This window comes from Pseudopipra pipra, chromosome 2 (assembly GCF_036250125.1).
Source record: "Pseudopipra pipra isolate bDixPip1 chromosome 2, bDixPip1.hap1, whole genome shotgun sequence".
Classification (NCBI taxonomy): domain Eukaryota; kingdom Metazoa; phylum Chordata; class Aves; order Passeriformes; family Pipridae; genus Pseudopipra; species Pseudopipra pipra.
In genome coordinates this window covers 63,731,533-63,759,291 of record NC_087550.1, presented here as the reverse complement: position 1 = coordinate 63,759,291, position 27,759 = coordinate 63,731,533, and the positions used below count along the sequence as shown (strand labels likewise).

At 43.3% G+C, this 27,759-nt stretch overlaps 1 protein-coding gene and 1 long non-coding RNA gene across 5 annotated transcripts in view; one reads left to right on the top strand and one right to left on the bottom strand.

Moving 5' to 3' along the window:
• The window catches only part of LOC135409797 (uncharacterized), a 39,263-nt gene that overhangs the window by 9,164 nt on the left and 2,340 nt on the right, over positions 1-27,759 (bottom strand). For 2 of the 3 annotated variants that reach the window (XR_010428361.1, XR_010428363.1), the window contains exons 2-3: positions 3,121-3,231; positions 1,822-1,969 (exon numbers count right to left, since the gene is read on the bottom strand). This is a non-coding gene — a long non-coding RNA (uncharacterized LOC135409797). Of the gene's footprint in view, positions 1-1,796; positions 2,997-3,120; positions 3,232-27,759 lie in introns of all 3 variants that reach the window. The other variant, XR_010428362.1, reaches the window with a different exon arrangement.
• On the top strand, positions 1,371-27,759 carry TMEM272 (transmembrane protein 272). 2 transcript variants are annotated; one of them, XM_064645802.1, is made up of 5 exons: positions 1,371-1,661; positions 5,295-5,374; positions 12,773-12,832; positions 18,939-19,021; positions 22,810-27,759. In XM_064645802.1, the coding sequence occupies exons 2-5, from the start codon at positions 5,317-5,319 to the stop codon at positions 23,170-23,172; spliced, it is 564 nt and encodes a 187-aa protein (XP_064501872.1). In that variant the 5' UTR covers positions 1,371-1,661; positions 5,295-5,316; the 3' UTR covers positions 23,173-27,759. The 2 variants fall into 2 exon arrangements, with proteins under 2 accessions (XP_064501872.1, XP_064501873.1); XM_064645803.1 differs by lacking the exons at positions 1,371-1,661; positions 18,939-19,021 and having other exon boundaries at positions 5,356-5,374.

The following is a 27,759-nucleotide window of genomic DNA, read 5'->3' as shown; positions in this document are numbered from 1 at the left end:
TTAGTTGGGATTGTACCTCGTTCTGCTTTTGCTGCTACCTCACATTCTGCATCTAACACTTCCTAGGAGTTGCTGCTACCTCTTCACATGGAGCTGACAGTTCATGAAAGTGCCAAGCTGTAGGTTTGGGAGGCTGGACCTCTTTTTTGATCCATTGCTTTCAGTGTTGATACTTCTCACCATTTTATCAAAAAGATCTAACAATATTTGGTGGTCTTTCCACAGTGCTATGACCTGCAGTGGGTCTCCTTGAGCCACACAGCTCTCTCCGAGGCTTCACAATGTATGTGAAAGATGTGACCTAAACAGCCAAACTGGAAAAACAAAGGTTTTGCTTGCACTACATTTTATATGTTAAAACCTTAATTCGGGCTGAGCAGGCATGGGGCAAGCAGTGCTGGAGGCACAGTAGAAGCTTCTCTGCCTCCTAGTCTTACCTGTGCTCAGAATAGGAGCATCCAGGAGATGAAGCAATGGAGAAGAGCTCAGTGTTTCATCTCTGTCACTCTGTGAGGCTGTGGGAATCAGGCAGTCACATCACTATGTGATCAATGCTTTTCCCAGCACATGTGACCATGCAGCAGGGACAAGCATGGAGAGTATAAGAACCAGTGTGTGCTTGTGTTTGTGCACATTCTGACCCAGCAGCAAGCACAGATAGCCTTCAAATACCATAATTTTCCTTCCCTTGGCTGACCCCAGTGTGGATGCCCTTTTCTTAATGCAAAACACTTAGCGCTGGGAGTTATACTGGTGATGAACTGTGCAAACCTGACAGCTGAAGGCAGAGCCAGAGCAGGCACTTTGCTACTCCTTGCCAATGACTAATGCAGCAGGTAACCTTTTCTTTCTTGTGGAGCCTTTCCAAAAGGATTCAAAATACACATCAATCTTTATTAATGTTGTCACTCCTCCCACAGAGGTGCTCTCCCTCAAACCCAGTTTTTCTCATACAGAAACAAGGGCTTTCTGGAAAATTATCAATACCTATAATTAGACCTGAGATATCAAATTGTCACTTGCTCATGGGAAGGCAACCTAGCAAGTAACCACCTAAGGAATGGACCTCTGCTAGTGTGACACAAGACATATAAACGAGCCAACAGTAAGGTGATATATGTTTGCCAAGAGCTCTATCATTTGCATCAATAGGGAAGTGGGCGAATTGCACAAAGAACGAACTAAGTACTTACTGCTCAATGCTGATTCGTGAATAAATGTAAAAATTTTTTCCTCTAAAATAGAAGACTTAGTGAAAGACATTTCGTTTATTTTTTTTTTCTTCCCCCAGTACAGTCACAATTGTGTGGGGCCCTTTGCTTCCCCCTGCTGTCACCCTGAAAAGGCACAGGGTGGGCTGTGGCTCCAGCCAGCTGTGGGAGTGGGAAAACTAATGAGGATGGGCTCTGCCAGCAATCACTTCTGCATCCCACAGCTCCCACGGTGCTGCTGTGGAGAGCTGTGAGAGCGACAGCCAGGAGGAATAAAAGCCATTAAGTCCCCCCGTGCCTCCACAGGCAGGGTCCCAAGGAGCTGAGCACAGCTCTGGGGTCCCACTGGAGAGGACTCCCCCAGCAGGCTTTCACTGAAGGATTTTGCTGTTCCTCTGCCTGGTCTCCTCATGCACAGGTGAACAGATTTGGCACCCACGGCACTCTCAGGTAAGAGGGGTTTGCTGGGAAGTGGATATTGTGCTGGCATAAAAGCCAGTGTGGGGCTTTGTGGTTCATTAGGAAACTGGCTCTGGAGAAGGACTTTGCACTGAATATTTTAGACAAACAAAAAGAAACCATTACCTCTAGCAGTACTTAGAGAAGATACCTTGTTCTGGAGGGGTTTGCTGGCCCGTGTGCACCTCCTGTGTCCCAGCAGGGATCCTGTGGCAGTCAGGAGCCATCAAGTAGGAAACGGGGTCTTAGGAAGTCCCAGAAATTCTGATTGATGTGTCCATCAGCACAGAGTGAGGTAGCTGCAGATGGGAGAGGGCAGAGCTCAGATTTAGAAGTCTGAATACCATAGGACAAGTGTGGAGGTGGTTCTTGTTTGGGCTGACATATGGTGGGACCAGCATGAAGTTGCCTTTTGAGTTTGCTGTGGGTCGGGGATGCACCAGTCAGTAAGTGCTCATCTTCTTTTGACTTGTATTACCTAAACACTTAGGATGACAATAATGATCAGAAAAATAGTTAAAGCTAAAACTAATTGAACGAACAAAGGAAACAGGATGGAGGGTCTGTGCTACAGAGATTTATCACAACTGCTTCTCAGGGACAAGGAAGTGAGTTACAAGAGGCACCAGTGTTGGACACAGCCTGTGTGCCATGTGGACAAACCTGGCCACTGACTACCAGTGGGGAAGGCACTCAGTGAGGAGGTACTGGAAAGCCTGGAGGCGGCACTGGGATGCTGTGGCTCTGCTGTGGCTCTGCTGTGGCTCAGTTGCAATCTGTTACCCAGGAAAGCAGCTGTAAGGAGAGGTTCTAGCATCCTGCAAGGGGCTCAGAAGCTTGTCCCCATCACTTGCTGGTCTTTCTAAAACAAGAGCAGGTCCCTTTAGCTTAGGGAAATGAATCTAGGGAAGTCCAGGGAAGGACTGATGGGAGGAGATCCAGAAGTTGGCTTTGGTCTTTGAATTCTTCCTAGTTGTAGCTGAGGTTTCTGTTTTGTGACCTTCTCAAGTCACTAGTAAACTGGGAGTACTCACAGTGGGGCAAGATACCCCCCTGCCTTTGCATGCCACCAGTCTTCATACTGTACCACCTGCAGTCTCCTGTGAGTTTCTGTGATGGTTTCCCTGTTTCAGCTGGGAAACAAAACTATTCTGCAGCTGCCTGGATGTTGAATTGCACTTTAGCACCCCCATGCACTGGCATGCAGAAAAATAGTTGTCTATAACACCCAGAGCAGCTTCTGCAGAATCACCAAAGCTCTGGTGTAGAGGGCAACACCTATTCATCCAGCACCATATAATGACTTCTCTGAGGGGTTTGTCAGTCCTGTAGGAGACAAAGCCAATGTCTGAGCAAGGACTGAAATCATCACCTGGTAGTTATGTGTGTTGTGTCCTTGTGTGAACACATTTTGTGTGCAGCCATTATGAACTTGCTTTCTTTATCTCACCTGTTAAAACTGCACACACAGAGCTCTGATTCACAGTCACTTCTGGGCTCCATCGCTAGATGGTGATATGCTTCCAGATACCAAATCCTCCTTCAGTTTGTCTTTTTCATTCTGGTGTAAAATAGCAGTAAATAAAGACAAAACATGCGTTTTAGCCTTTGCCTATGGAAATACAGCATTCCCAGCCACACACAGTTCTGGTCAAGATAATTTCATATTTAACTGATTTTTAATACACTGTTGGTTTGGTTAACATGATTTCTGTAAGAATTACTGCAATAAAAGTAATTCTAATCATGAACATTTATAAAAAGACTAATATTCCTGATCTCTGCATAATTTAGAACATCTTTGTCGGCAGCCATTGGCATACTCAAAATAAATGCCCATTTTATGCACTTTCTAGGAACAAAATCTGCCCCAAAGATTTTGAAGTTTAAAATTAATGTGTCATTTTATTGTGGAAACTACCAGTTTCCCTTCCTCCTTCCTGCTTTCCCTGAGCATGCAACAGTGCTTATTTCCTTCCTTGAAATACTCATCAATAGTTGCAGTCCAAAGGCACAGTATTTGCTCTACTGAAGAAGGTTTGGTGGCCAGTATGAGAATTATGTTGCCCCAACAGGTCAGGCACTCATATGTAATTTCCATTCCAGTCCACCATTCAGTACTGATTGAGATGTCCTCTGGGATTTGCAAGGCTTATTACAGCAGTAACACCTATCAAATGAGGCTTGTGGCATAGTACGAAGATGAGGGCTGGAGAAGGAGAGCTAAAATTCATGAGACACCTGATGAGATAATGCACACTAGAAACATGGATATATCTATTTTGGTGGCTGGTTGCAATGTGTAAGTGTTATTGACCCAGTGGGACGTCTGTGAAAGCCTCAGCCTCTACTACTTGCTTGGTTGCCAACAGGTAAAGACAGACCTTCCTCTGTTACTGCCAGGAAATACAAACTGCAATGCCATTGTGCAAGGAGCAAACCCCATCCCATTCCCCATGGCAGCAGAGAGTCCTGTGCTGCTATCTGGGCTTGCAGGAGAAAGCAGGCTCCCAGGAGACAGCCAGTTTTGCTGAGTCATGACTAGGAGGGCTTGGACAGACTTTGGAGAGGGGTATGGCCACATATTAGCTGGTAAGACAAGCCTGTCTTTATCTTCAACACATGCCTGGGGCCCTGTGGTCTCTAGTAGACTCTGGGCCAGACTGTGCCCAGCATTACATGAGAAATCCCCAGGGTGGGTTTCATGTCTGCTCAGAATAGAACGGTGCTAAGCTTCAAATATTGGTCCTTAACCATTAGAAAATCTGAAGAGGCTTTTTTGAGGTATGTGCAGAAATGCAGCTTCCCCCTCCCAGCCTCCTCCACACACACCTTCTTCTATCACACAGCTGCTGTTGGTGGCAGACTTGTGGTGATCCTGGCCAGAGGCTGAGGCTTGGAGAGTGTGTGTGTGTGTGCGTGCGCGTGTGTGCATATGTGCGTGTGAGCCTTCCTCAGTCCCATTGACATTGGATGCTATTTAACTGTCTGGTGCTCTCTGACGACCAGCCTCAGATGCCTAGCTGCTTGCTCATCACTCACCTCACCTTGTAAAAATTCCTCTCTTCAAGGAGCTACTTTCTAGTTCAGCTACTTTTCTATCAAAGGCATCTTGTTCTCGGCTCCATGTGGTTTGAAGTTTTTATTCTGTATTCCTCTTCAGAATCTTCCTTGATCTTAAAACTATTTTCATCCTCTCTCCTCCTTGTTTCTTCAATTCATTTTTTGCTCACTAATTAATTTTTGTTGAGGTTTATGTAGTGAACCGTACCCATTTCACTGGGTTTTCTCATAGCAGTTAAATAGACTTTCTTCTGCCCCAACTCCAATCAAAGTTGAGACAGAACCATTCACACTTTTCAGGAAGATGTCATCAATAGTTACTTCTCCTCCAGCCTCCCTGTGACCCCAGAGCTCTGCCATCACGAGCAGGCAAGCCCAGAGCTGCTGGAAGGCATACCTACCTCTGGATATGCTACACTGATGGCTGCTGTCTGCATTTGTGAATGCTTTGAGTTTTTGAGAGTAGTGAAAGCCTGCCAAAGTGTGTGAGTACTCTGAGTCAAGATACTTAGTAAGGTAAAGACACTTCTCATAACCATATTAATTTCTCTGTCTCCACAGACACCACGAAAGGTTCATCACGATGACTGCTGGCCTGGAGAAAGCCTGCCACCGGTGCATATCCAAAATTGCCAGCAATGGTAAGGCAGTTCTGGTAGTAAGCACCTTCTGTATTTAATCAGCCCTGTTGCTAAGCCATGTATATAAAGGAGCTAATATGGTACCAAGTTTCACCTGAATCTTCCAATCTCCTTTCTGAGATATTTCCTTTCCTAGACAATTTTGAGTGCTGGTGGAGTGAGCAATAGTAACTCTATCCCAACAGCAGCTGCCTGCTACAGTATTTGAAGTATAGCAGACCAGCATAAAATTTCAAACAAACATAAACACCACCATGTACTTTAATATGGGCTGCAGCAGAAAACTTAAGCAATATAATGTGTTCGCCTTCTGTTTCAAGTGTTACCTTACACATAGTCCAGCAGAAGTATCTGCAGGGAAAATCATCTGGTAAAGAGCAGCACAGCCAGCGTGGGGACAAACTCTCCCAGGAGCAATTCCTCAAAGCAAAACTGCTGCCAGCGTCTGTGCTGACACAGGGACACAAGGCTGGGGACAGAGTATGGTCAGGAATAGCCAGCCCCCCTTTCACCCAGTGAGATTTGGGAAAGGGTTGTCTTCCCTCTGCTTGTCTGGTCCCTGGCACAATGGCCATTGTAGGGATGGGTAACCCCCATAAGCAGCCACATACTGTGGGCTGTAAGCACGTTGTGGGTTGTAAGCATCAGTTATCCGTATAGGGGTCTTTCACATGACAGGCTGGGCTCACTCAGGTTTTAAAGCAACTGGTTCTTCCTACTCAGGGTGGAGGATGCAGAGGGCTGTAATGACACAACAGCTCCCAGGCCGGGGTGAACAGGCTGGTTCTTGCTCTCTGAGAAGAAACACAGCAGAAAGTTAACTTGGGCTGGTGCTGGGTAAGCTACAGAGTCACAGGAGAAATGCACTCCTGGGGTGGGTTTTTGTAGGACCAGGGAAGAAGTGTTGTTGGCAGGAGGTTAAAATTCAAGGGTTTTAAAGTAGCTTACTCCTGCTGACTGCATCTCTTTTTCACTCTGAGTTGCAAGTGCCTTTTGCTTTCACTTCAAGGCAGTAGCAATTTCTAATTCCACTCAAATATGAGAAACAAACCCCTTGACCACTCATGATAATTGATACTTTGCCCACACTAAGTGCTGCATTTGCCAGTCTAGGTATTACCTTGGAGTTTTCTACATTCCTGCTTTTTGCTTTGCTTGAAAGGCTCTCAAAGTTCAGAATGAAGTTTTATTAATGATTAAGGCCCTTAACTCCTTGCTGCCTTACAACCCTTCAGAGAAAATCAGGCCAGGTGGAGAGACAGCTCAAACCAGGCTCCCCTGCAGAAACCTGGCACGGGTAGGGGAGGACATTTTCTGGCCCACTTGTTCATGCTGATCATTGCCCCACGGGAAAGGGGGACTGGGGAGTGATGAACAAGGGGTGTGGAGCACGTGGTGCTCTCATTACACCCTGACAAGCCCCTGGGAGCAGAACTGGGACCCAGCTGGTGTGGGATCCCTTGCATCCAGCAGAAAGGACAAGCAGGGGGGATCTGGACCCATTGGTGAATATCATAGTTAAAAAAGAGAAAAGTGGTATTTTCTCTGATTTTTGTTCCTAGAGATTACAAGCAAAATGCCACTGTTCCCTGTGAGTATTAAATTACCACTGGGACTTTAATGATGATAGAGAAAATAATTAATCCTTCTGATGATTTTTTTGAAAGAGGGATTAGTGCTGATCTCACCTATGCTCTTCTACGCCAGAGGAACCCTCTTAGGTACCCAAAAAGCTACCCATGAGTATGGCAACTCATAAATACCATTCCAGAAAATTATCTTCAGGTTTTCATCACATTTAAGTTCGAAATCAGCTCATCTATAGCTATGGATCAGCTAGTGTATCCACAATTGATTTTCTGTTCATTAAAATACAAAACCTGCACAAAAGTGCAGTGACATTTAATTTCATTTTTTCTCATCATCGTGCATATATTTTTCAAAGAGTGTTTCACCACAACCCCGCATTTGTACCTGATATTTAAATAACTCCGAAGAGTAAACCCACCTATAGAGCATCTTTTCATTCTTGGTGTAGCAATTTCAGTTTAGAACATTAGGGTGGTCTTTAATTAACTGGCCAAAAAGAAGAAGGCTAATCCACTACCCTAGGTCTACTGTAAAGCAAACTGGTGGCTCTATATGTAAAGCCAAAATCTTATTTTATCTTCTACATCTGGAAATTAATCAGAAGGGAACAAAATAATCAGAAGGGGACAAATCTAGAACCTAGACCATGGCATAACTGTAGTTTAGTAGCTAGAGGAATAATATAAAATTCAGACAAGACACTCTGCAATATTGCCCAACCCCCAAAGCACCACACCTACATCTAGATGTATATCTACACCTACATCTACATTTACCTCTGCATTTACATCTATATCCTCCCCCTCTTGAAGGTTCCCATATTTTGGGCATCTTGTTATTCAACACCATTTCTGATGGGAGCAGCATTGCTGTTGTCAGTGCTGGAATCTAGAACATAAATTTTAGGTGATGTTATGGTGGCACAGATTATCTGGTAACAAAGTTTATCGTTTCATAGTAAGACAACCTTGTCTACGCAAACAGTGATGGGACACAGCAAACAGCAGAGGGCCCTGAGCTTGGTTTTGGTCTGCAAGTCAGGTTTTTCACACTTCCCCTGCCTCATATGGTGGCTTTGCACTGGGGCTAGAGACCTTCATGGGAATGAATGGCTGCTCCTTACACTGAATCCTCCAGCTGCCGAGTATCTAGTTTGGTCAAGTGATTAAATCACCCCAGGGATGGGATTCCCACCATTCGTCCCAAGAGACTATTCCATCAATATATCTCCTTGCTACGGCATCTAGACTCATAAACAAAGCAATCTTTGTTTCTGCTCAAGTTCATCTCATGTCTCTATACTTTGGATCACTTACAGGTCTGGTTTTGAGTGCTCAGACTCTGATGCTATTTTCTCCCTTTTGGCTGTTGGTTGGCCAAGCTGAAAAGATTTAATTATTTTCCTTCACATTATTTTGCTCAAGTCTTTTCTGCATATCCCATCTGAGATAGTGACATTTTCCTGTCACTCAAAAGCACAGAAAGACAGCCAGTATCCACAGCTACCAAAACCAGAGGCAGACATATTTCTGTTTTGTAAAACATATGACCTTGTTGGAGCTGGTTCCCCAGAAAGATCCATCGAGACTTTCTTTGCCACCCCAACATGCTGCATTCTTTCCTTCCTCCAAGTCCCTATCAATACTGCAGGCGATGCCTGTAGATACTGTGAAGGAGTAAAACATGGATGAAAATACTTGCCACCCATCTGCATTCCAGCCATCCATCCATCCTTGCATCCAGCCATGCATTCCATCCACCATCCATGCTGCAGTACAGCACCCTGTGACACTGCTTGCTAAGCTAGTGCACTACCATCTGCATCTACCTCAGGGCATCATCAGGCCAGGGGCCCTGGCAACTGACCTGAATTTGCTAACATCCAGACTACTGAGAGTCAGCCCCCTTCAGAGCATTGTTTCCACAGCATGTCTGAAGTGTGTACTGTGAGTTTACAGCCAGAGTTTTGCTCATGCAGATAAATCCCAGGGTAACCACAGAATTTGTTTGGAAGCTGGTAACATATCATTAAAAAAAGAAATCCTTTTTTATCAGGAACCTGACAGGCTACAGAACAAATGTCATTTGGAAGTGATGGTAGTGTAACTTCATTTATTGCTGTATTTATTATCAGAGAGCTTGCCACACACTCTACTGAGCAGCTTGCACTACAGCTGTATTAGCATACTACCTAAGAAGAGTAGGTAGATAGAGATTTACACTCATAATTTACTTCTGAAAATCATGTGAAGACTATACTTACCCAAAAAGAAAAGAAACTTTTCTCTTTCTTCAAAGTAAATAGGGACAGCTTGAGCTGATCTGAAACTTCCACGTTCTTGGAAAACTCATGGCAGCAAAATAAAGCCTGAGGAGCCCACAGGTGAATTGGTGTCACATGCAATAGTGCCTCCAGATCCAAACCACATGACAGAAGACAACAGGCTGTGTGCCCTGAGGCCAGGCACATAGTAACTGGGGACAGAAAACAAGGGAGTAGCAGAGGGCGGGGAGGAGAGCTGCAGTGCAGGGGCATGGCTATGGAAGATGCAAAGGCTCAGGCATCAGACAGAAGAGAAACCATGAAGTACAGCCATAATTTTAACAGTACTTTCAAGTGCCTTTACTTCTGTGGGAAGACCCTGGCAGGAGCAGCTCAGCTACACAGCAGATTTATATAAGCTGACAATCCTGCTGGGCAGGAACCAAAATCTGCACCCACTAATCTGATTTTTGTGACCACAGGTATCAAGGAATGTGCAAGATACATAGTCACTTGTTCTTCTTTTCCTCTGTTGTGATCCCAGACATGAGCTCTTCCCCTCACCCATTTCCCAGTGTGTTAGGACTTCCTCACTAATGGCTTCCACAGCAGGACTTCACCAGAGCCCCAGCTGCCTGGTAGTACAGAGCAGTGGGTCCTCCTGCCATGACAGCAGCTTCACAGAGCAGATACCCTTCTGAGACATGCCCGGAAACACTTCCCTCACACCCTGTTGTGTTTTAAGAGACTACCGGCACTTTCTTGCTACTTTTTCCAGAAATGGGTCCAGGGGCTTCTCTGACCAGCCCGTGAGGCGATGTCACCGACATAAAAATATCATAAGCCCCACATGTGGGACTGCCTAGACAGCAGCATCCTCTCTGCTGAGCTATGCTACCCTGCAGCAAGTACCATTTTCTTGAGCAATTTGTCTTCGAACCAGAACGGGGCAGCACAGCCCAGACAAATCCAGGCAGAGAGTGTGTGTCCCAACTGAGCGACATTTCTGTGAAAACCCCACACGTTTAGAGGAAAACAGTCTTTAGTGCTGCTAGCGGCACTGAGAGCGGCTGCGGAGCCCTGCCAGTTGTGTAGGCAATAGTTGAAGAGTCTCACTTTGTTAAACATGGATCTGGAAGCCTTCCCAGGCTATGCATCTGCCCCTCCAATTCGAGACCTAAAAGACTGTAGCTGAATGAGGAGATAATGAGTAAATACATTCCCAGCGACTCCTTTGGGACGGGAATTAATGAACCATTATCTTTTTCTCTTGAGCTCCGAGTGGTCCCTACCCCCATTTCTCCCCTCCAAAACCAAGCTATCGGGTAGATGCTAGACACAAACAAACACCGACACCTGTGTGCCAGATGCGCAGCCTCACATATACATGGCCCCCCTGAGCCTTTTACACAGCTTACAGCAGCGTCCCTCCCCGGGGGTCAGTCAGACCACGTGCTGCACAATTGAGAAATTACATGATGCCTCCTGCTCCCAGGCTCCTGCCCGTGCAGCAAGGGCAGAAACAGGAGGCAGCTAAGAAACTGCGGGCAGAGGAGTGACGTCGCTCCGAGAGCTGCGCTGCAGTGACGGGACTTCTGACAACGCCAGACAGTCGATGCAATGCCTGCAGAGCTGAAGTGCACTCCTTTGGGTGCCAGACAGATGAGCTGCCCAGGCTGTGGGCACAATTTGCAGGTGTTGTTGGAAGCCCAACTCAGCTACAGTATCATCGCTTCTGAATATGAAAGAATAGTCTAGATAATGCAACAGCAAAAGGAGCTAACACAAAATGTGACATGTGGTGAAAAGGGAGGCTCTAGGCTGAGTTGTTCTAATGAGAGGCTGTCAGTAGTTGAAAGAGCTTAGTCAAGTGTGGGACACTATTCAAGCAGAGGAAGAATTTCTGTACTGTGCAGTATTCAAGAGATAGGAAAGTCTGGGCAAAAATTGTGTGTGTGTGTGAGAGAGAGAGGCAGACTGGCTGACAGGGAAAGGAGGAGGGGGTTGCACAAAGGAACAGCAGTGCTTTCTTCAGCTCAAAGTACCTTCAGTCTCTACCAATTCATAGAGATAACAAGCTTCTGAGAAAGATATCTCTCAAGCACTGAAGTGTAAGATCCTCATTCTCTGCAGAGAAAACATGAGCAGTGTGTGGGGGATGGTTTGTTCCCATGAAAAGTGTCTGCGAGTCAGAAAGCCTGGTGGATCTGCCCTGAATTTTGATACTGCTCTTATGTCCTCTGTCTCAGTTTCTCCTTCTGTAAAATGGAGGCTATGATGCTTCCCTTTTTCTCTAAGGCAGCCTGAGGGTGATGTTTTGCCAGTGCTGCAGTTTCCAAGAGTGGCACTGTCTGCAGGGTGCTGGCAGTGTCCCCGCTCCTGCACAGTGAGGAAGATGCCATTCGCCTTGCAGAGGCTGCATTCTCTGGCATGGGGAAGCACATAACAGTTTGCCCGGGGAAGGGCTAGTCCCAAACCAACCCTGAATGCTTGCTTCAAGACTTTTTTCCACAAGCCTCTGAGGAGACATCCTACTCCTTTTCTTGTACATGCTCTTCTCAACCCCTCTGCAAATCCATGCCCAGCTGCCCTTCTGCGTCCTTAGGCATCCACTTGCAGACTGAGCCATTTGTAAAAGCGCTCTGCAGGGACACTTGCCACAGAATGTCCTCATTATGTTTTACTCTCATTTTGCAGGGCAGCATTTCACTTTAATATTGCCAAGTGTTCATGATTAGGCACAGAGGTGACAACTCTTGTAAGATAGGCTGTGTGCAAGTGCTCATACCGTTCCTGATGCTATTGTCTCTCACTTTCTGCAAAGGTGAGCATTGTTCCTCTGCAGCATCAGGCTGTGCTGGGAAAATATCAGGGCTCAGATACACCAGCAGCTCTCCGGGGAGTAACTAAGCACCTCTGATCATTCATCTGCAGGAATAGTCTATGTGCACCCCTAGGAGCATCTTTCCACACAGCTTAAGCTGATCTATCCCAATGAGAAGTCCCACTCCTTGCAGCGGGGCTCCTGCCTTTGTGTTCATGAGCCAAGCTGGGTCAGGGAGTTAGACCAGCCAGAAACTATTCACATCTGCAATAAAGACAGTTTATTTAGCTATTAGTGAAAACTGAGTGGAATGGTATTAAAGCTGATATTTACTTAGCAAACAGATATAGCTCATCAATTGCCATGGATTAGCTGATGCAAAGTTACTTACTACTGCACAATCACCTGTCAGTGCATCTGAAGCAGATGCAAGCGAAGGCATCAGTGCCCAAGTCCTTGCCCTTGCAATAAGACAGCTACAAGTAATAGCTGCAAAAGCAGTTTGTATCTCTCACTGCACTCTGAGAGTGACAAACCATGTCCTGGTCCCATCATCTCAAATGCTGCACCACAGAGACAATATTCTCACCCCATCAAGTGCACTGCATTTCTTGCTACACAACTGTATGGATAAAGAGTATTTATAAAGAACTGGATGGAAATGCTGGCCTCTAAACTTGAACCAGCTCAAATAACACTGTCTTTCTTTTCTCATTCACAGCATTCTTTATATTTGGGCTCCTTGCTTTCCTTGCCTTACCTCTGTCCATGACTTTTGTAGGTAAGTTGACTACTAAATTTGAAAGTAGGAACTACACAATTTGAAAACAGAAACTTCCTGGCACTGTATGGCAGGTTAACACATCTGGTGGAAGAAAGGAGTTGGAAAACCTAGAGTTTCCAACTGTTAAACCTGTGTGTTGGTACTTTAGCTTCAGACAGAATCCCAGCCTACACTGCATGTCGGGGAGGAAGCAGTACTTGAATTCTGAGCCTGTTTATCTTAAATAGCCCTCCAGTGTGTCTTACCTCAAAGCAGGGTTCTGTCTGTGGGAGAAAGTTCAGAATCTGACACATGAGAAGATTTCATTAATCAGGATCCCTCTGTATTAACTGCCTTGTAAAAATCTTAGAAGCGTAATGCTGAAAGGGAAAAAGAGGTGCTCTAGGCTCCTATTTCTGAACCTTTTTGAAAGTCAGACCTGGTTTTTGGCTGATCTGTCTCTGTATAACCCCTCAAAGGCTGGATTTGTGAGTAGCATTTCAAGATCAAATATTTAAGAAAGGAAAATCCTTTAAGCTGCAGAATTTTATATATTTTTAAACTGCATAAGGCCCTTCCTTTCTTAAGCATCACCTTTTCCTTACCATTAACATAGATATTTATGTTTTGTTGATAGAGTATTTTCTTACACTTCATTACTCTTTTTGGGCCTTTCACATCCTCTACAATGGATTGCAAGCCCCACTGGAGAAATATCAGTAGAGACACCAGTCCACTTTCAGACAGGCTCACATGCTCACGGCATCCCTGACAGATGTTTGACTTGCCCTTGCTCAAGGAAATTCCACAGCTTCCCAAGGAGCCTATTTCAACATTTTATTGCTCTCACAGACAAAATATTTTCCCCCCTATCCAACCTAAATCTTCCCTATGGCAAATTAAACAGATTACAGCCTGCCCTACCCACTGCAGTCACAAAGACAGATTGGTTACTGTCCTACTCAAGAGACCCTTTGAACTGTTTGAAGGCTGCTATTATAACCTTTCTCCATCTTCTCTTTTTTTCCCTCAGAGATCTCAAAACCCTATTTCTTTCATCCTGACCTCACGGGTCACTGTTTCTACAGGTTTTTTATTTGGCTTTTTTTGTGTTTTTTTTTATTTATTTATTTATTTATTTTTGCCTCCTTCCTTTGGCCTCTGGCCAATGTAACTATTTTTTTCCATTAAAAAAAAAAAAAAAGAAAGATGGAACACAGGACTCCAGCTGAGACCTGAGAAATGAGCAGTGCAGAATAATTAGCTCCTCTGTTTAGCATGCAGGATTTCTGTAAACACACCTCAAAATGAAAGATGCTCTCCCTGCACCAACTCATTGGTGCCAATTTAGTTTATGGTGCGTTGTAAGCCCAGACGGTTTTTGGCAGTGCTGTTCTCTATCAGACATTTCTCATTTTTTATTTGCATTGAAGTTTTCTGTCCTGTAAGCAGTGTTCAGCTTTGTTCATTGTGTAGATTTTGATTGTCTTTTTCCAGTGTATCCAGATCACTTCGAATTCTGAGTTCCGTCCTCAAGAGCACTTACAATCCTTCCAGATGGGTGTCCTTGAGAAGTTGTTCACCTTCTGCCTCATTATTCATGAAAGATGGTGCAAGTAAACTCTACATGCAGATGCTGTGGGCAAGATGCATCCCACCTAGATTTGGACTGTATGCATCTGTAACCAAGCTGAGTGCCATGTGCTGTTCTTGCAGGCCACTAAAAGAAATGGGTGCTCCTGACAGTGAGAGTCCCACACCCTTTTAGATGTCTGCATAGAGACAAGGTGACTTCTAAGGCAGTCAGGAGACCTAAGCTGTTGGTATCTATAGTTGGCCAAACCCACAAAAAATGTTCAGCTTAAGGTTAGTGTTGTTCCCTTTATCTGGGGCCTTCCAGGTATCAGTGATAACTATGATGGGATTCTGATTAGGATGTCCTAATTAGGAATTAGGGAGTTCTAATGAGGGATTAAGGAGCAATTAGGAAGTAGGGAAATGGACAGAACTGTTACATCTCAACACTTTGGCTCTTATACTTATCCATGACTTAAGATTGCTATTTATCCCTTAAGAGGATTTTAGCTTTAGCTTTTCCCCAGGCTGAATATGTCTGAGCTGTGAAATAGGGGTGGGAAGGTATAATTCAAAATGTGGCACAACTTCCATGCATATTGACATCCAGACTTCTGGAAATGAATTCAGGGCTGGAATCTGACCACTTATAATTTCTCAGAAATATTTCATAATATCTTTAAGATCAGTGAGATGTAGAAAGTGTATGGTAAGATATTAGCCTGGAGCTCTGGGTATCTCCTGAATCAGATAGAGAGCCTTTTTCTTTTTCACAACTTACTGAAATTAAGAGATAATGTCACTGTAATAGTGTTGTCAGAGGATATTGGTTTCCTGCAGCTACATATCTGCAAAGTATTTTTAGGAAAATGAAATATCAAGGAAAATGCAGATATTTATTATTTAGGCAAAATTAATCTGATTTTCTGATAATATTCTGTTACCATGATCTCAGAGAATAACTTGCTGATGTGCATCCACTCATTTTGGCTCCTGCTTTCTGCAGAGGAAAACTGAGATATAATATTTGCTAAAACTCAGAGAGTAATGACTGGCAGCTCTGGTAATAATTACACACTAACATTATACACTCTTAAAATTTGATAATACTGTAAATCACAGTAAAATTCAAGTACATATAAAGGAACTCAGCAAATTTTCCAGACTTGTGACATCATTTAAGCCACGTATTGTTTAGCAGCTTTCTAACTCTCTTACTGTCAGAGATGATTCCTTTTTTTTCACTAAACACTCCAAAAATACAGAGAGTTTGGGATTTTTTTTTGTTTGGTTGGTTTTTTTAGTTTCTGGGACAGTAAAGTATTGCTCCCAATAATACATTCTTGTATGTTGTCTGGAATACCCTTATACACAGTATTCCCCAATGGAAGCTAAATCACATTTGAAAGCTGATGACATCATTTTCTCAATAAGCAGTCTAAATTTCCCCCTATACAATTTTAACCTACTAATACTCCTCACACTCATATCTACACCAAATAATTCCTCAACTCGCAAATGCTCCCAGTAGTTGTCTGAAGCCTATTCTCATACTCTGTACCTTCATGTGGGAACCAGTCTTGTGCTTTAGCAGTTGTTAACACAATCTCTCCTTCCATTTCAGTCCTTCAGCCACTCACCATTTCTGTTTCTTCTGATTTGCTGATATGCTTTCTGATAAAACAGTACCCAAAAGCAATTCCTTAGATAAAACCCATGCAGCACCAGCATCCCAGTGTAAAGCTCACAGTCAGGGCTTGACTGAGGCCTGTGCTAAATGATGACAGCTGCAGTCACCCACCAGAAACAACTGAAAATGGCCTGGCATGTTGTGTCCTCTGCCTCCTATTGGAAGAAAAGGTGGGGAGCAGGCACCAAACACCAGATTAGCCTTGCTATACAGAAGCCCTCCTTTACCGTGGGGTGCACTTCAGCCATTTTCAGCTGAGAAGAGCAAAGCAGGTAAAATGGGGCCAGTACTGCATTGACTTACATTCATCCTGACCCCTCATCTCATGGATAATCGTGAGTCACAGGTACACTTGGTTAGTAGTGATCCATTGAGGGCCACACCGCAACACTGCCCAAAATAGTGTCCTTAAAGAGCTCATATCCTGTTTGCTCACAAGTGCTCTTTCCACTTGCTGAACTTTGTGTCCTGGATCCCGCTGAAGTGTTGTTCTGTGATGCTCCTGGGAAAGAAGCTGCTTTCCTACTAGTTTCAGTGTTTCCAGATAAATCAAACACATGGTGGGTGAGAACTGAATGGCACATTCACTGATTTCACTGCAACAAATACCAGTGCCCATTTGTCAACTGTAGGTCCATATTTCCTCTTCACACTTTGGGGTGTATTTTTAAAGTTACTACTGTATTACTCGCTTTGACCTACTCTTTTGCTGTCATATCTGTCTGCAGTATTCTCCCAAAACCTACAGTGTACCACTGCCTGTCATTCAAATCCTTCCCAAGACTGCCATCATGTTACATATATGAAAGGACTCCATAATAGATTTGTCTGGGAAAGAAAATCATAGAACTATGAGGACAAAAAAAAAAAAAAAAGGCTTTTTTTCTTAATTTTTTTTTTTTTGCCTCCAATCAAAATCTCAGTAACACACTAGAAACAGAAATTGCCTAGGTTCTTAAACTGAAATATATTCCCAGTTATCCCTGGCCAGCTGCTTTTGTGGCAGGCTGTTACAGGTCCAAGGACTCTGAAAACCCTGACAGCAGCTTTCTGAAAATGATATATTTGTGACAATTTCCCTGCTGCCCACCTCTGTAAAGCTGGGAGTCTGAGCAGGTCTTAGCAGTACATAGTGGCAAAATGGACAAAAAATTACAGCCTTGCAGTAGGGACAAAAAGGGAAAGAGTCCAAATCCATCTAAGTCCAGCCATTTTCAATTATGAGAAGGCTGCTAACAAATACTTAGTACAGAAGAGTTCACTGGACTCCACAGCCCTCACACACAGCAGATCACAAAACACTGTGTCCTATGACTAATATAGATTTACAGCAAGCAACCACAATCCAGAACCCTTGTATTATGCTATGCAAAGAACACAGGAGAGATTCAGGACATCAGCAATGTTCTGGACCAGCAATACCAGTGGATTTGGTAGGCAAATTGACAAGCTGAAGAGCATTACAGCTGTAGAAAGGGGCAAAAACCTCCCACAAACAGGATTACAGCTGTAGAAAGGGGCAAAAACCTCCCACAAACGAACGAACAAACAAAACCAAAACACCCTGGTACTTCTTTCCTGATTTCTCCTATTCAGTGTGGTTTTGAAAATGCAGACAAGACCTCCTGCATGAGAGATGTTTTGCACTAAGACCAGCACATTGCTTTCAGTATCCTGCATTGAGATAACCCCAATTATTCAGAGAAAAGTCAAAATATCTCCTTGAAAATTACTTATACAGCAAGAAGAAAACAGAAAATCCTTCCTGCTCTCTGCACCTGAGCAGTCAAAGCCCCGAAACATGGGAACAATAACAGTAAAATTACAGTGTAATGAACAGTTTAAAATTTCTAAGGATGCCACCAGGTAAGAGACTTGGGCAGGGGGACTCATCCCAGCTAACTTTAGGTACCTACATCTGGCTGTCTAGATTCCTTGTATAGCCATGGAGCAACACAGACTCTTTCAGGGCCCAGCTCACCTGACCCATTTCAAATGCCTATCTCAGGATAAATGAATTGAATTTTACAAGTATCTATTTCTCCCTATTGACTACAGAGTCTAGGAAACTAGTTCACACATGGATGCCCGCATTGCAGACATCTATATTTGGATAGATGAGTTTCACTGCCACAGACCTGTATCACAAGCTTCAGTCTCTACTGCCAGCAACATCCTTACGCAGCCATACACTCCCTCCTCTAAAACTTATCCAGCTTTCTCTTTCTAGCAGCAGATCTGAGGGTTGCCAGGATCCCCACCTCCATAACAACCAATGCTTTTATCCTCCAGCAACCCAAACAGCCTGAAAACTTGAGCTTCTGCTGTTGCCTATCAGCTGCCTGGGAAGCTAAAATGGTTCCAGGTGCTCCCACAGGCACTGGCTCCCAAGCTCCGAGGCATCTCACTCAGGAACATGCCATACCCCCGTGAGCTAATGAGCAAGAAAATCCTGGGAGAAGCTTATCAGAATTCCTTATATTCATAGTTTTCATTTTCAGTGAATTTTCTACTGCTGATGAAAATTTCCTGTCCAGCTCAGTCAATGGTTCATTTAACAAAGAGCAGAGGCTAAATGACCTCGATACGTGGCTCCAATCACTAATGCCAGAACAACAGTAATGCTGTTGTTACCTTTGCTCTCTTTCCTCCTTCTACTGCCTTTTGCTTGTTCATGGCCCTCACTCCTGTAGTGGGAGATGCAAACCCCCTTTAATTCAGATCCCATTTCAACAGATGCTGGATACAAGTCTTGGGTGTAAGCTCTATGCTTCACTAATAGCATCTATAGTTTGTACTGTACAGCTTGTTGCACTATTTGATCATTTGAGATAACAAACATTCATTTTTGCTGTTCAGGAATGAAGTTTTTGGAAGATTGCCCAGTTCAGCCACTAATTCCATTATATCTGTTGGTGGGTGGCGTGATTGGCAGCTTAAAGGTAATGTGCCTTCTTTGTGCGAAAAATATTTTGTGTGACTAGACTTTGACTTGTTAGTTAAGACATAATGATGGCTCCAGACAGCCACATGCATGCAGTACTGAAGAGATTGAATTGTGCTTTTTCCAGCACCCAAAGCACCCCTCAATCAAGTGAGATGCTAATGAGTTCAGCATTGTCCCACACATTGTGGTGTGACTTTCTCCTACATCACAGTATCTGTGCTATCATCCCTACTGAGGGAAATGACTACTTAACCATGGATGCCTGTGGTAAATGGAGTCCTTTTTCCACAAGCAGTCCTCCAAGCATGCCAAACCTTTCGGCTTCATTTTCACACACAGACTGGACAACTGGTTTTTGCTATCCCATTGATGTTCATACAAAAGGAAGGAAGAGGGGCAGAGCTGAAAGCGAAGCTTTGAAACCGCAATGCTGGGGCATGAAGGGCTAAGAGCAGCAAGCGGCGCTGCTGGAGGACCATCTGTACTGGTAGCATTGGCTGTTCTGCAGAGCTGACCAGGGCAGCAGCAACCTGGCACCCAGCCAACATTCCCAGGAGCCTGTCACCAGCAGAGCAGACAGGGTAGACCTCATGAGTTGTGACCTAATGTTTCAGTACACACAGCCTGTCCCTTGTAAGGGAACGTACTAGTCTTTGACTTGACAGCACTGCATCTTGCAGCCAGCAAACAATGCAGACAAGAGCTATCTACGTTCCCCTTTGATAACATTTCTAGCCTCTTTTCTATGTCAGGATTGAAAGAATGGGGAAAGAATATTCCTCTGCAGGTCTCTGCATTCCGTGCACTCTTTCACAGTGGTAACCAAACCACAGTACCTCACTGGGATATGAATCATCCCCACAAGGACCTTTGGTCAGTAAATAAGTAAATGGACAAACAAAGAACTTTATTAACAGTGCGCTGGGTGCACCGAACTTGTGGCCTCATTCCAGCACACTTGACTGAGAGGGGACAAGCCTTTTTAAGGTCTCTTGATTTACATAACCACTCCCTCACACCTCCCACTCCAGGCCTCACTCTTTTCTTCCTTAAAAGGCAGTCTTTGCTTTCTGGTGCATTGGTTGTCCTCATCCACCTATCAAGTTGTTTCCCTGCCCCCAGCCGCATGGTCCCTTAGCAGCAAGCTATTGGTCTTACTGCCTTACCTGCTTTCCGATTCGCCTAAGAGTGATCAAAACAACAAGAACAGCAAGCAAAGCAGTGGCCAGAACAATATGAACAGTAAGGGAAGCAGCAAGCAGCAGTAAGTAACAGTGATCAGTACAACCAGAACAATAAGAACAGCAAACAAAGCAGTCAGTAACAGTGACCAGAACAACACACAACCCACCAGGCTCCTGACCACAAAATGGTTCTTCAATCTCTCCAAACAAAATGACCTCCAGGTATCTCAACATGAGGTAACCATGGAAATCCCTACTTGTAATAAAACCGTCTTATTAATTTCTCACAATTATGACTTCAAATAATGGCTTGAATTTTGCTTCAGTTGACAACAGGACTTCTTATTTTGCATTCTGGCAATAAATTTGGTCAGAACATGATTGGCCTAACTCAAGTGTCTTCTCATAGTGCTTGGTCTGTAGCCGAATTCCCGTCTCAACCCTGCCCTCTGTTATGTCCATTGGACTGCACTGAGTTCACTGAGCAATACATTTGCTTGACCTCTGAAGGTTAAAAGGTCAGAGAATGGGTGTAGGATGAAGTCTGAATGAATGCTGTCCTGTGTTGGACATCATTTAATGGTAAGTCATTCTGGCCCAGATCTGTGCAGTTTTATAGGCTCCTCATCTATTTCTTTACCACCTCCAATCTTTCAAAAGGCAATGGCAACCTACAACTGCTCACCGAGGCAACTGAACCGTTCTACGGCATCCAGAGAGGCCTGTTGAATTCAGGTCATGCTGCTCCATAAGTGTATATTCAGCAGTTAGTAACAATGTGAGCAACTGACAGAAATTGCTTCAATCACAGCTTAGCAAGGCAATATCCATAAGAATTAAATGTGCTTTCCGTGAACTGGTTATGTGCAGTTGAGATCCGTAAATCTACATGGCATGTTTCTCTGACTTCCTCAAAGTGAATACTCATCTGCCATTTAATCCCATTCCCATTGCTGAGCTTGGTGAAACTTGAGTACAGGCAGCTATCTATGTGCTGAGCTCATCTCAAAGCTAATGAGCTGCATGGGGCTTCAGGTTGACCTACAGGTCCCCCCATGCAGAAACTGCAGACCTACTGGCCAAGTAGGTTTATCCCTCCTGTGTGTCATGAGCTAAATGTTCACCTGAGAGGAAGATGCTCTGCTGGTTTGAACAAGTCTGTCAGTTTGAGGGCTCAGCTGGAAGTGAAACAACCAGTGGAAACACCTTTTTTTTTGCCTGTCTTGGTGCGGGGACTTTAATCTGTGTTTCTCACATGGTAGCAACATCCAGGCTAGAAAAACAGTCGGGTTTGTGACAAATATTTAATCATTTATAAATAATCAAACAGTTTTACAGGGAAGAGTAAGAGAAAACTCTTCCCAGGATGTCCTGGATTCTCTTGCTAAGCCTTGCCTCTTGAAAATGGGGCACATGGACTAAAATTTGAACCAGACAGAACATATACCCAAACAGGTTTCTCTTGGCCAGTGTTCTGGAGAAGGGAGAGTGTAAAATGAGGGATGCTTTTCTCTTTCATTTCAATCAGAAAAATGAGCACAGATCATAATTCTGTAAAAGAGAGCATGGCTGAGAACCCCTGTTTGGACTGTACATTTCTCCCATAACCACATCTTTTATCTTTACCTCTAAATTTCGTTCTTGGTTGGCCAAGGCAGCTTCCTGCTCAGCTAGTTTCTTGGAGTCCCTTTCCCAAAGACACAGCTCACTGCAAGGAGACTTGCACAGGAACCTGAGTACCTAAAAAGGGGAGTTGCAATTACAAGAGCTAGTACCTTGAGGACTGGGCCAAGCATGTCAGGTATAGGAAATAACACAAGTTTCACAACATTTGGCCCAAATCCTTGTTGGGCTCTGTATATACGTCTCCTATAAATCTACGGAAATTAAGAAGGTCATTGAAGGGACAGAAATATGAAAGCTTCTCTACACTGCAATCTACCTATGTTCTTCGTATTGCCAAGACTAAACTAGAAATTAAAGCATCACTGATGAGTCCTACTGCATTTCTCTGTATACCAGACCTTCCTAACCACATGGCATTGTGGTATTCCACCTATTTCTCTGTTAGTTCTGACTGAAAGCAGAAATAGAGCAATCTGAGAAAATGACACTTAATTGAAGAAAACTTGACAACAGTATCTGAAGCAATTTATTTGAGGTTTAGGTCACAGTCTAGATGCTTCGTAAATTACCTATATAGACATGGAAAACAGAGTTGGGAGAGACAAATCCACCCACTACAAGGCAGGAACTACACTACTTAAGTCATTTAGCAGTTACTCTAATCTGTTCTCAAAAGTCTCCAGCGTGGGAGCTGATGCCATCTCCCTACACAATCTGTTCTCATATGCTTTTCCATCCTTACCATGGGCAAGTTTTTTCCAATGTCTCACCTAAATCTCACTGGTGAATAAACTGTAAGGAAAAAATGCATTATTGTTCAGCAGGATCTGCCTCATTTGTTGCTCCTTAGCTTTCTCTTACGTGATTTTCCCCCACCGAATTTTATTTGGCCCAAAGACTGGCAGTGGCCAGAAGGCATTCAGACTTTCTACAGCCAATTTACCTATTCCCTTTTCTCCCCCAATGCTTCCAGGTGACTCTCCTGCTGTATGACTCAACCAGGATGAGGCAGCTGCTTTCCAAGTCTGTTGTGATTGATGATGATGATGATGACGAATATCCCTGGAGGCAGAATGCTCACAAGTACTACATCCATCTAACCCTCAGCCTTTTCCTCTTTCTCTGGTTCATTCTTGGGAACTTCTGGGTTTTTTCTGTGTACCTGCCAAATTTCATCCCGCCTTTTCATCAGCCTCAGGATTACTGTGACAAAACCCTGTACATTTTTGCTGTCGGTGTTCTCATTATTAGCCATACTGTTCTGTTTCTCCTTATCTTTTGTAGCTGCTGCATATATTGTTTTTCCAGGCAAAGATTCTCTTCTGAGGAAGACTAAATGTCACATAAATAAAGCTCTAGATGTTCGGGCAAGAGTGTACAACAAAGAATAGGCAATAATACACCCTTATGTACATCTTTGTTGTACTATATGTATGTATGATAGCAGTCAACTGCAAGAGGAAAATGTAAAATATAGTGCCATCTGGAAATAGCTATGCTGGAATACAGTATAGTCTATGTAAAATTGTTGCTACAGATGCCAGGGTGCACTCTTGCTAACTTTTACATCCCTTTTTTAACTCTTGGATGTTCTATCTGGAGCAAGCTCCTGCAGATGGCGAACTCCTCTAAAACCAGGTCTCCTTATGTTGTATATAGGGCACAGTACAGCATAGTACATTTTTGCCTGTAAAAGTAGCCATATTGTCCTCTTCATTGAAATCTGAGCATCTCCATAACCTTGCTGAGATTTGTTCTGTCCCTGCATTACATACAGATGAGGGAGTGAGACAAGGAGACAAAGGGCTGTATTCAGGCCACTTTTCATGGTTCATGGACTTTGACAGTAAGTTAGCTGCTTGCTAGAGAGCAATTCAGGCCACAGTCAGATCAGCCAGGAAGTAGCCATGATAGCAGTACAAACATGTATAAAAGGCAGCCTGAATATGGCCCTCAGGTCTCTTCTAAACTTGGCCTAGAAAGCATCTATATCTAACTTGTGGCTAAAACAGGCAGTATGAATATATCCATATACATCCAATACATCCAAACTGAGCCAAGGCTGCTTTGCAAGTCTTTGGTAGAATATGCTACTGAGCTACTGAATGTCTGCTTCTACTGATTGGTGCTTCAACCAGGGCTCAGCATTTCCCAATCTGGGGAGACTCTTCCTCCTACTTTTTCTATGGCAGTAATTTGTCAGTACTACACTACCACAAAGATGACTGTCACACCATTATGATCAAGTCCATAGAAAACCTCATGATGTTATATTGGTATTTTAAATATATAAAAAAAGTAAGACATTGGCAGGGATGTGAGAATTTCAGGTGGATGTGTTCACTACAGCATTTCTCTGGTTGTGGCAGGAGCATACATTTGATTTGTTCACCTTGGTGCTGTACATGTGGAAATCTATACTTCAGTGGACAGATGTAACGCAAGCAGCTTTTGAGTCAACAGCAGCGTCGGCTTTAAAAGCACCAGCACGCACAGACACAACTGCTTTGTGTCTGTGGACGCAATGGAACAAGCCCAGAACTGGTTCTGGTAGACTGTTTTTTTCATGTGTTGATGAATGCAGTGTAAAAGTGCTCTTTCTGCTTTCGCTTTTATGCATTTCTGTTAATATGGTCAAAATGGAATGGCTCCCCTCTAGTTGAGCACAAGGGTGGCCCCAGGGACAGGAAGTGGATGTGTGTTTTGTGTATTTTTTCTGTTAAAACATAGCTGAAGCCTATGTTTTAGAGAAACCTAAAAGGGTTATACAATGCCTGTGGAAGGGTGAGATCTGTAAAAGAGCTCAACAATATGCCACAGATGAATAGGGTCTGCTCAACCATCCTTCCTGGGACTGAGGCTGAACACAGTGGGAACCACCTGTCTTCAACCATGAACATTTATCTCACGGGCTGTTGTATAGGTAACTAGGGCTGCATTTGGTCCCTAAGGATTTTAATACAGGCCCTGGCTTTAAGAAATGTTTATTTCCAGAAAACTAATCTTAGAAATAAGGTAGAATAAAGGGTGAAACAATCTGACACAAGGGTAGCATCAGTGTAGCATTCCCCTGCTCTGCTTCCCCCTCAGGAGAAGTCACAGTCAGGCTGCCCCTGTTCTGAAACCAATGGAACAGGAATTACTAACACTGCTGGCTGACTTAGGCCATGCACAGTTGTATGTAGGGAGATATGAGCAATGGAAAACTTTTCTTTTATTTGTGAGCCTCAAATTGGATCTGGGAGAAATCACTGGCTCTGTTTCCCAAAGAGCTGCTCTACTACATGCTCTCCACTGCCTCTCTAGTGGTGCCTTACTTTTCTAAAACATAACTGCTGCCAATGGTGAAATGCTAGAACTCTTTTCCACCCCAAAAACTTCACTGGCTCAGCACTGAGCTCCTGGATTTCAGTCTTCAGTTCTGAACTGATCTAAGGGATTTTACCTTTAGCAGAGAGCATCTGTCATTCATTAAGATACCAAAGTGATTAAGAGATTGCCTATCAGCAGGCATAACTCCATCCATCACTCAAACACAGCAAAGCAGCTGTTCATCATTACACATAAATTTTATCCAGAAGCTTGGAACAGGCATAAAACTAGAAAATTATACTCAGTTGATAATGCAAAAGAAATTTAAAAAGAAAGTAACTCCACCCACAGGACTCCAGTACATACTTCCTTGTTCTTGCAAAATGCTGCTAGAATTATTCTTAATCACAAGGATTTAAAAGCTAATACTTTTGATTTAAGTCTGAATTGATTCCCGTGTCACTGTTTATCCAGTGATCCCACAGAAAATGATGATGTGCTCCTAGCTGAGCAAATATGAGATCATTTTAGTTCAGCTCGGAGAAGAAGAGACATAAGCTAAGTCACATTCCCTTGTGTTTGCTGTGTGCCTGTGTGAGCATAGTTACAGCAGCTCAGCACATGTGTAATGATTTACCAAACTTCAGCCACACAATCGTAAGGCTGAGGCCTATGCTTAATTCATGGGAGGCTAAGACTGACTGATTCTCTGCAGTCTGACATGGAGGATTAATTCTATAGATTAGAGAACCCAGTGCATCCATTGACATCTAGGAAAAGTGCTGCCAAATCCCAGTGCTAGTGTTCAGTACCTGGTCAGTACAAATGCAAAATTATAGAGGAGGCAAAAGGTATTTGTGAAATACTTTGAAGTTATACAATCATGCAGATGTGGAGCAGGGACACCAGGTTTGGGGCATGTGATTACATACAACTGAGTTACAGTGACTTACTAAGTTAGCACTTCTGACATACCATTGGCAGCATAGTTTCTCTGGAGTCGCCACAATGGCAACCTAAACCTATTAGTTTAGCTGGAGGCACTTGATCTCACTTAGGGGTTAAGCCAGGAACATGTGCATGGGCCACAGCACCTTAACTTGCAAGCACCAGCTTTTTAAATTGCTACAAACTGATGGTGTTACAGACATATGCTCAGTCCCTGGAGAAGTAGGCAGGTGTGGAGGAATTAAGTCATTACAGCACAAAGGTCAAGTGGCTGAAAATACAGTCTACACCTTAAAATATTTAGTATTTTGCCACTAGACTAAAACGACAAACTGAAAACATTCTTTTTTTATTCACAGTAATATAAATTTCTTAGGAAAATTGCACAAAATATATCCTTAAGCTACTTATTATGAACTCAAACCACCTGTAACTATTTCAGTTAAATCATCTCCCCTTCTTGAGAAAGAAAGGTCTATTTCCAGCATTTAAAGGAAAAAATGTACATTATTTCAATGAATTAGATAGCCTGCTCACTGCTAGTTGTACTACAGAAATGTAATAATATAAAGATACAAAGACAATTCTGTATGCACACACTGACTCTATACATATCATAAATGCAATCATAGTACTCATGAAATAAGTTGCACTTATTACAGTTTATTGCCCACAGTATATTTGTTCTCCCACTACTCCACCTTCTTTAGCAATGAGCATAATATTCCAAAGCTCTAAGAGAGCAGCTTCCCACAGCTATTTTAGAAGCTGCAGACACATAGGCAATGTTTTGTTCCTTCATTCCAAATGTTGAACACAGACGGCTTCTACCTGCTGACCCAAAGAAGAGAGAAAAGAAGAGCATCAGACATATCAAGACCTCATCTCTTCAGGAGTGGAAATAGGAATGTTGTGCTGTCAGAGAAGGTGATATCTCTCACACAGCACTTGCTTCATGAGCTTCATGAGATCCCAAGACATCAGACTTTAAAACTACAAGGTGACTGCGCAGAAAAAAAATAAAGAAGCAGAAGCTACTCTGAGTTGTGCCAAGAGCTGTTTTGAATGTCTCAGATCCTGAAATGTGCATAGTTGGTGTAAAAGACCCTAAATGCTTTGACTTTAGAGGCAAAGGGCTACAAAGGTTAAAACGGTGATAACTAGTATATATTGTACAACATTCTAAACCAGATCAGTTTCTATAAGTTATCTTGAATCTTATCTCTGAGTATTCATCTTCTCCATATTTTAGTTGGTAGGGACCTTGCATCACAATGGGGAGCCATGTATGTTCTATATATAATATAGAAAGGATTTTTATATCAGGACTGCAATTTTAAACTGTTGCTTCTTGGTGTAAGTTTCTTCGGGTTCCTGTTTACTGCTGAAGTAGATGAAAGTCCCACAGGTGTTACCCATGGGAGGAAATAGAAGACATTTTTAGAAAGTACAATATTGAGGGAAAATAAAAAAGGCTGACAAGTGCCATCTAATATTGCATAGTACAAGAAAACAAAGTAGAAGGAAACTGCTAAAAAGAACAGTGTCATATTGCAAGGTTTCTGAACAAATGGTATGAAACTCAGAAATCATGTATATGCGTTTGTAATACTGAATTTCTACCAAATGTCTTATTTGAATAAAAATAAGTGTAAGTGCATGA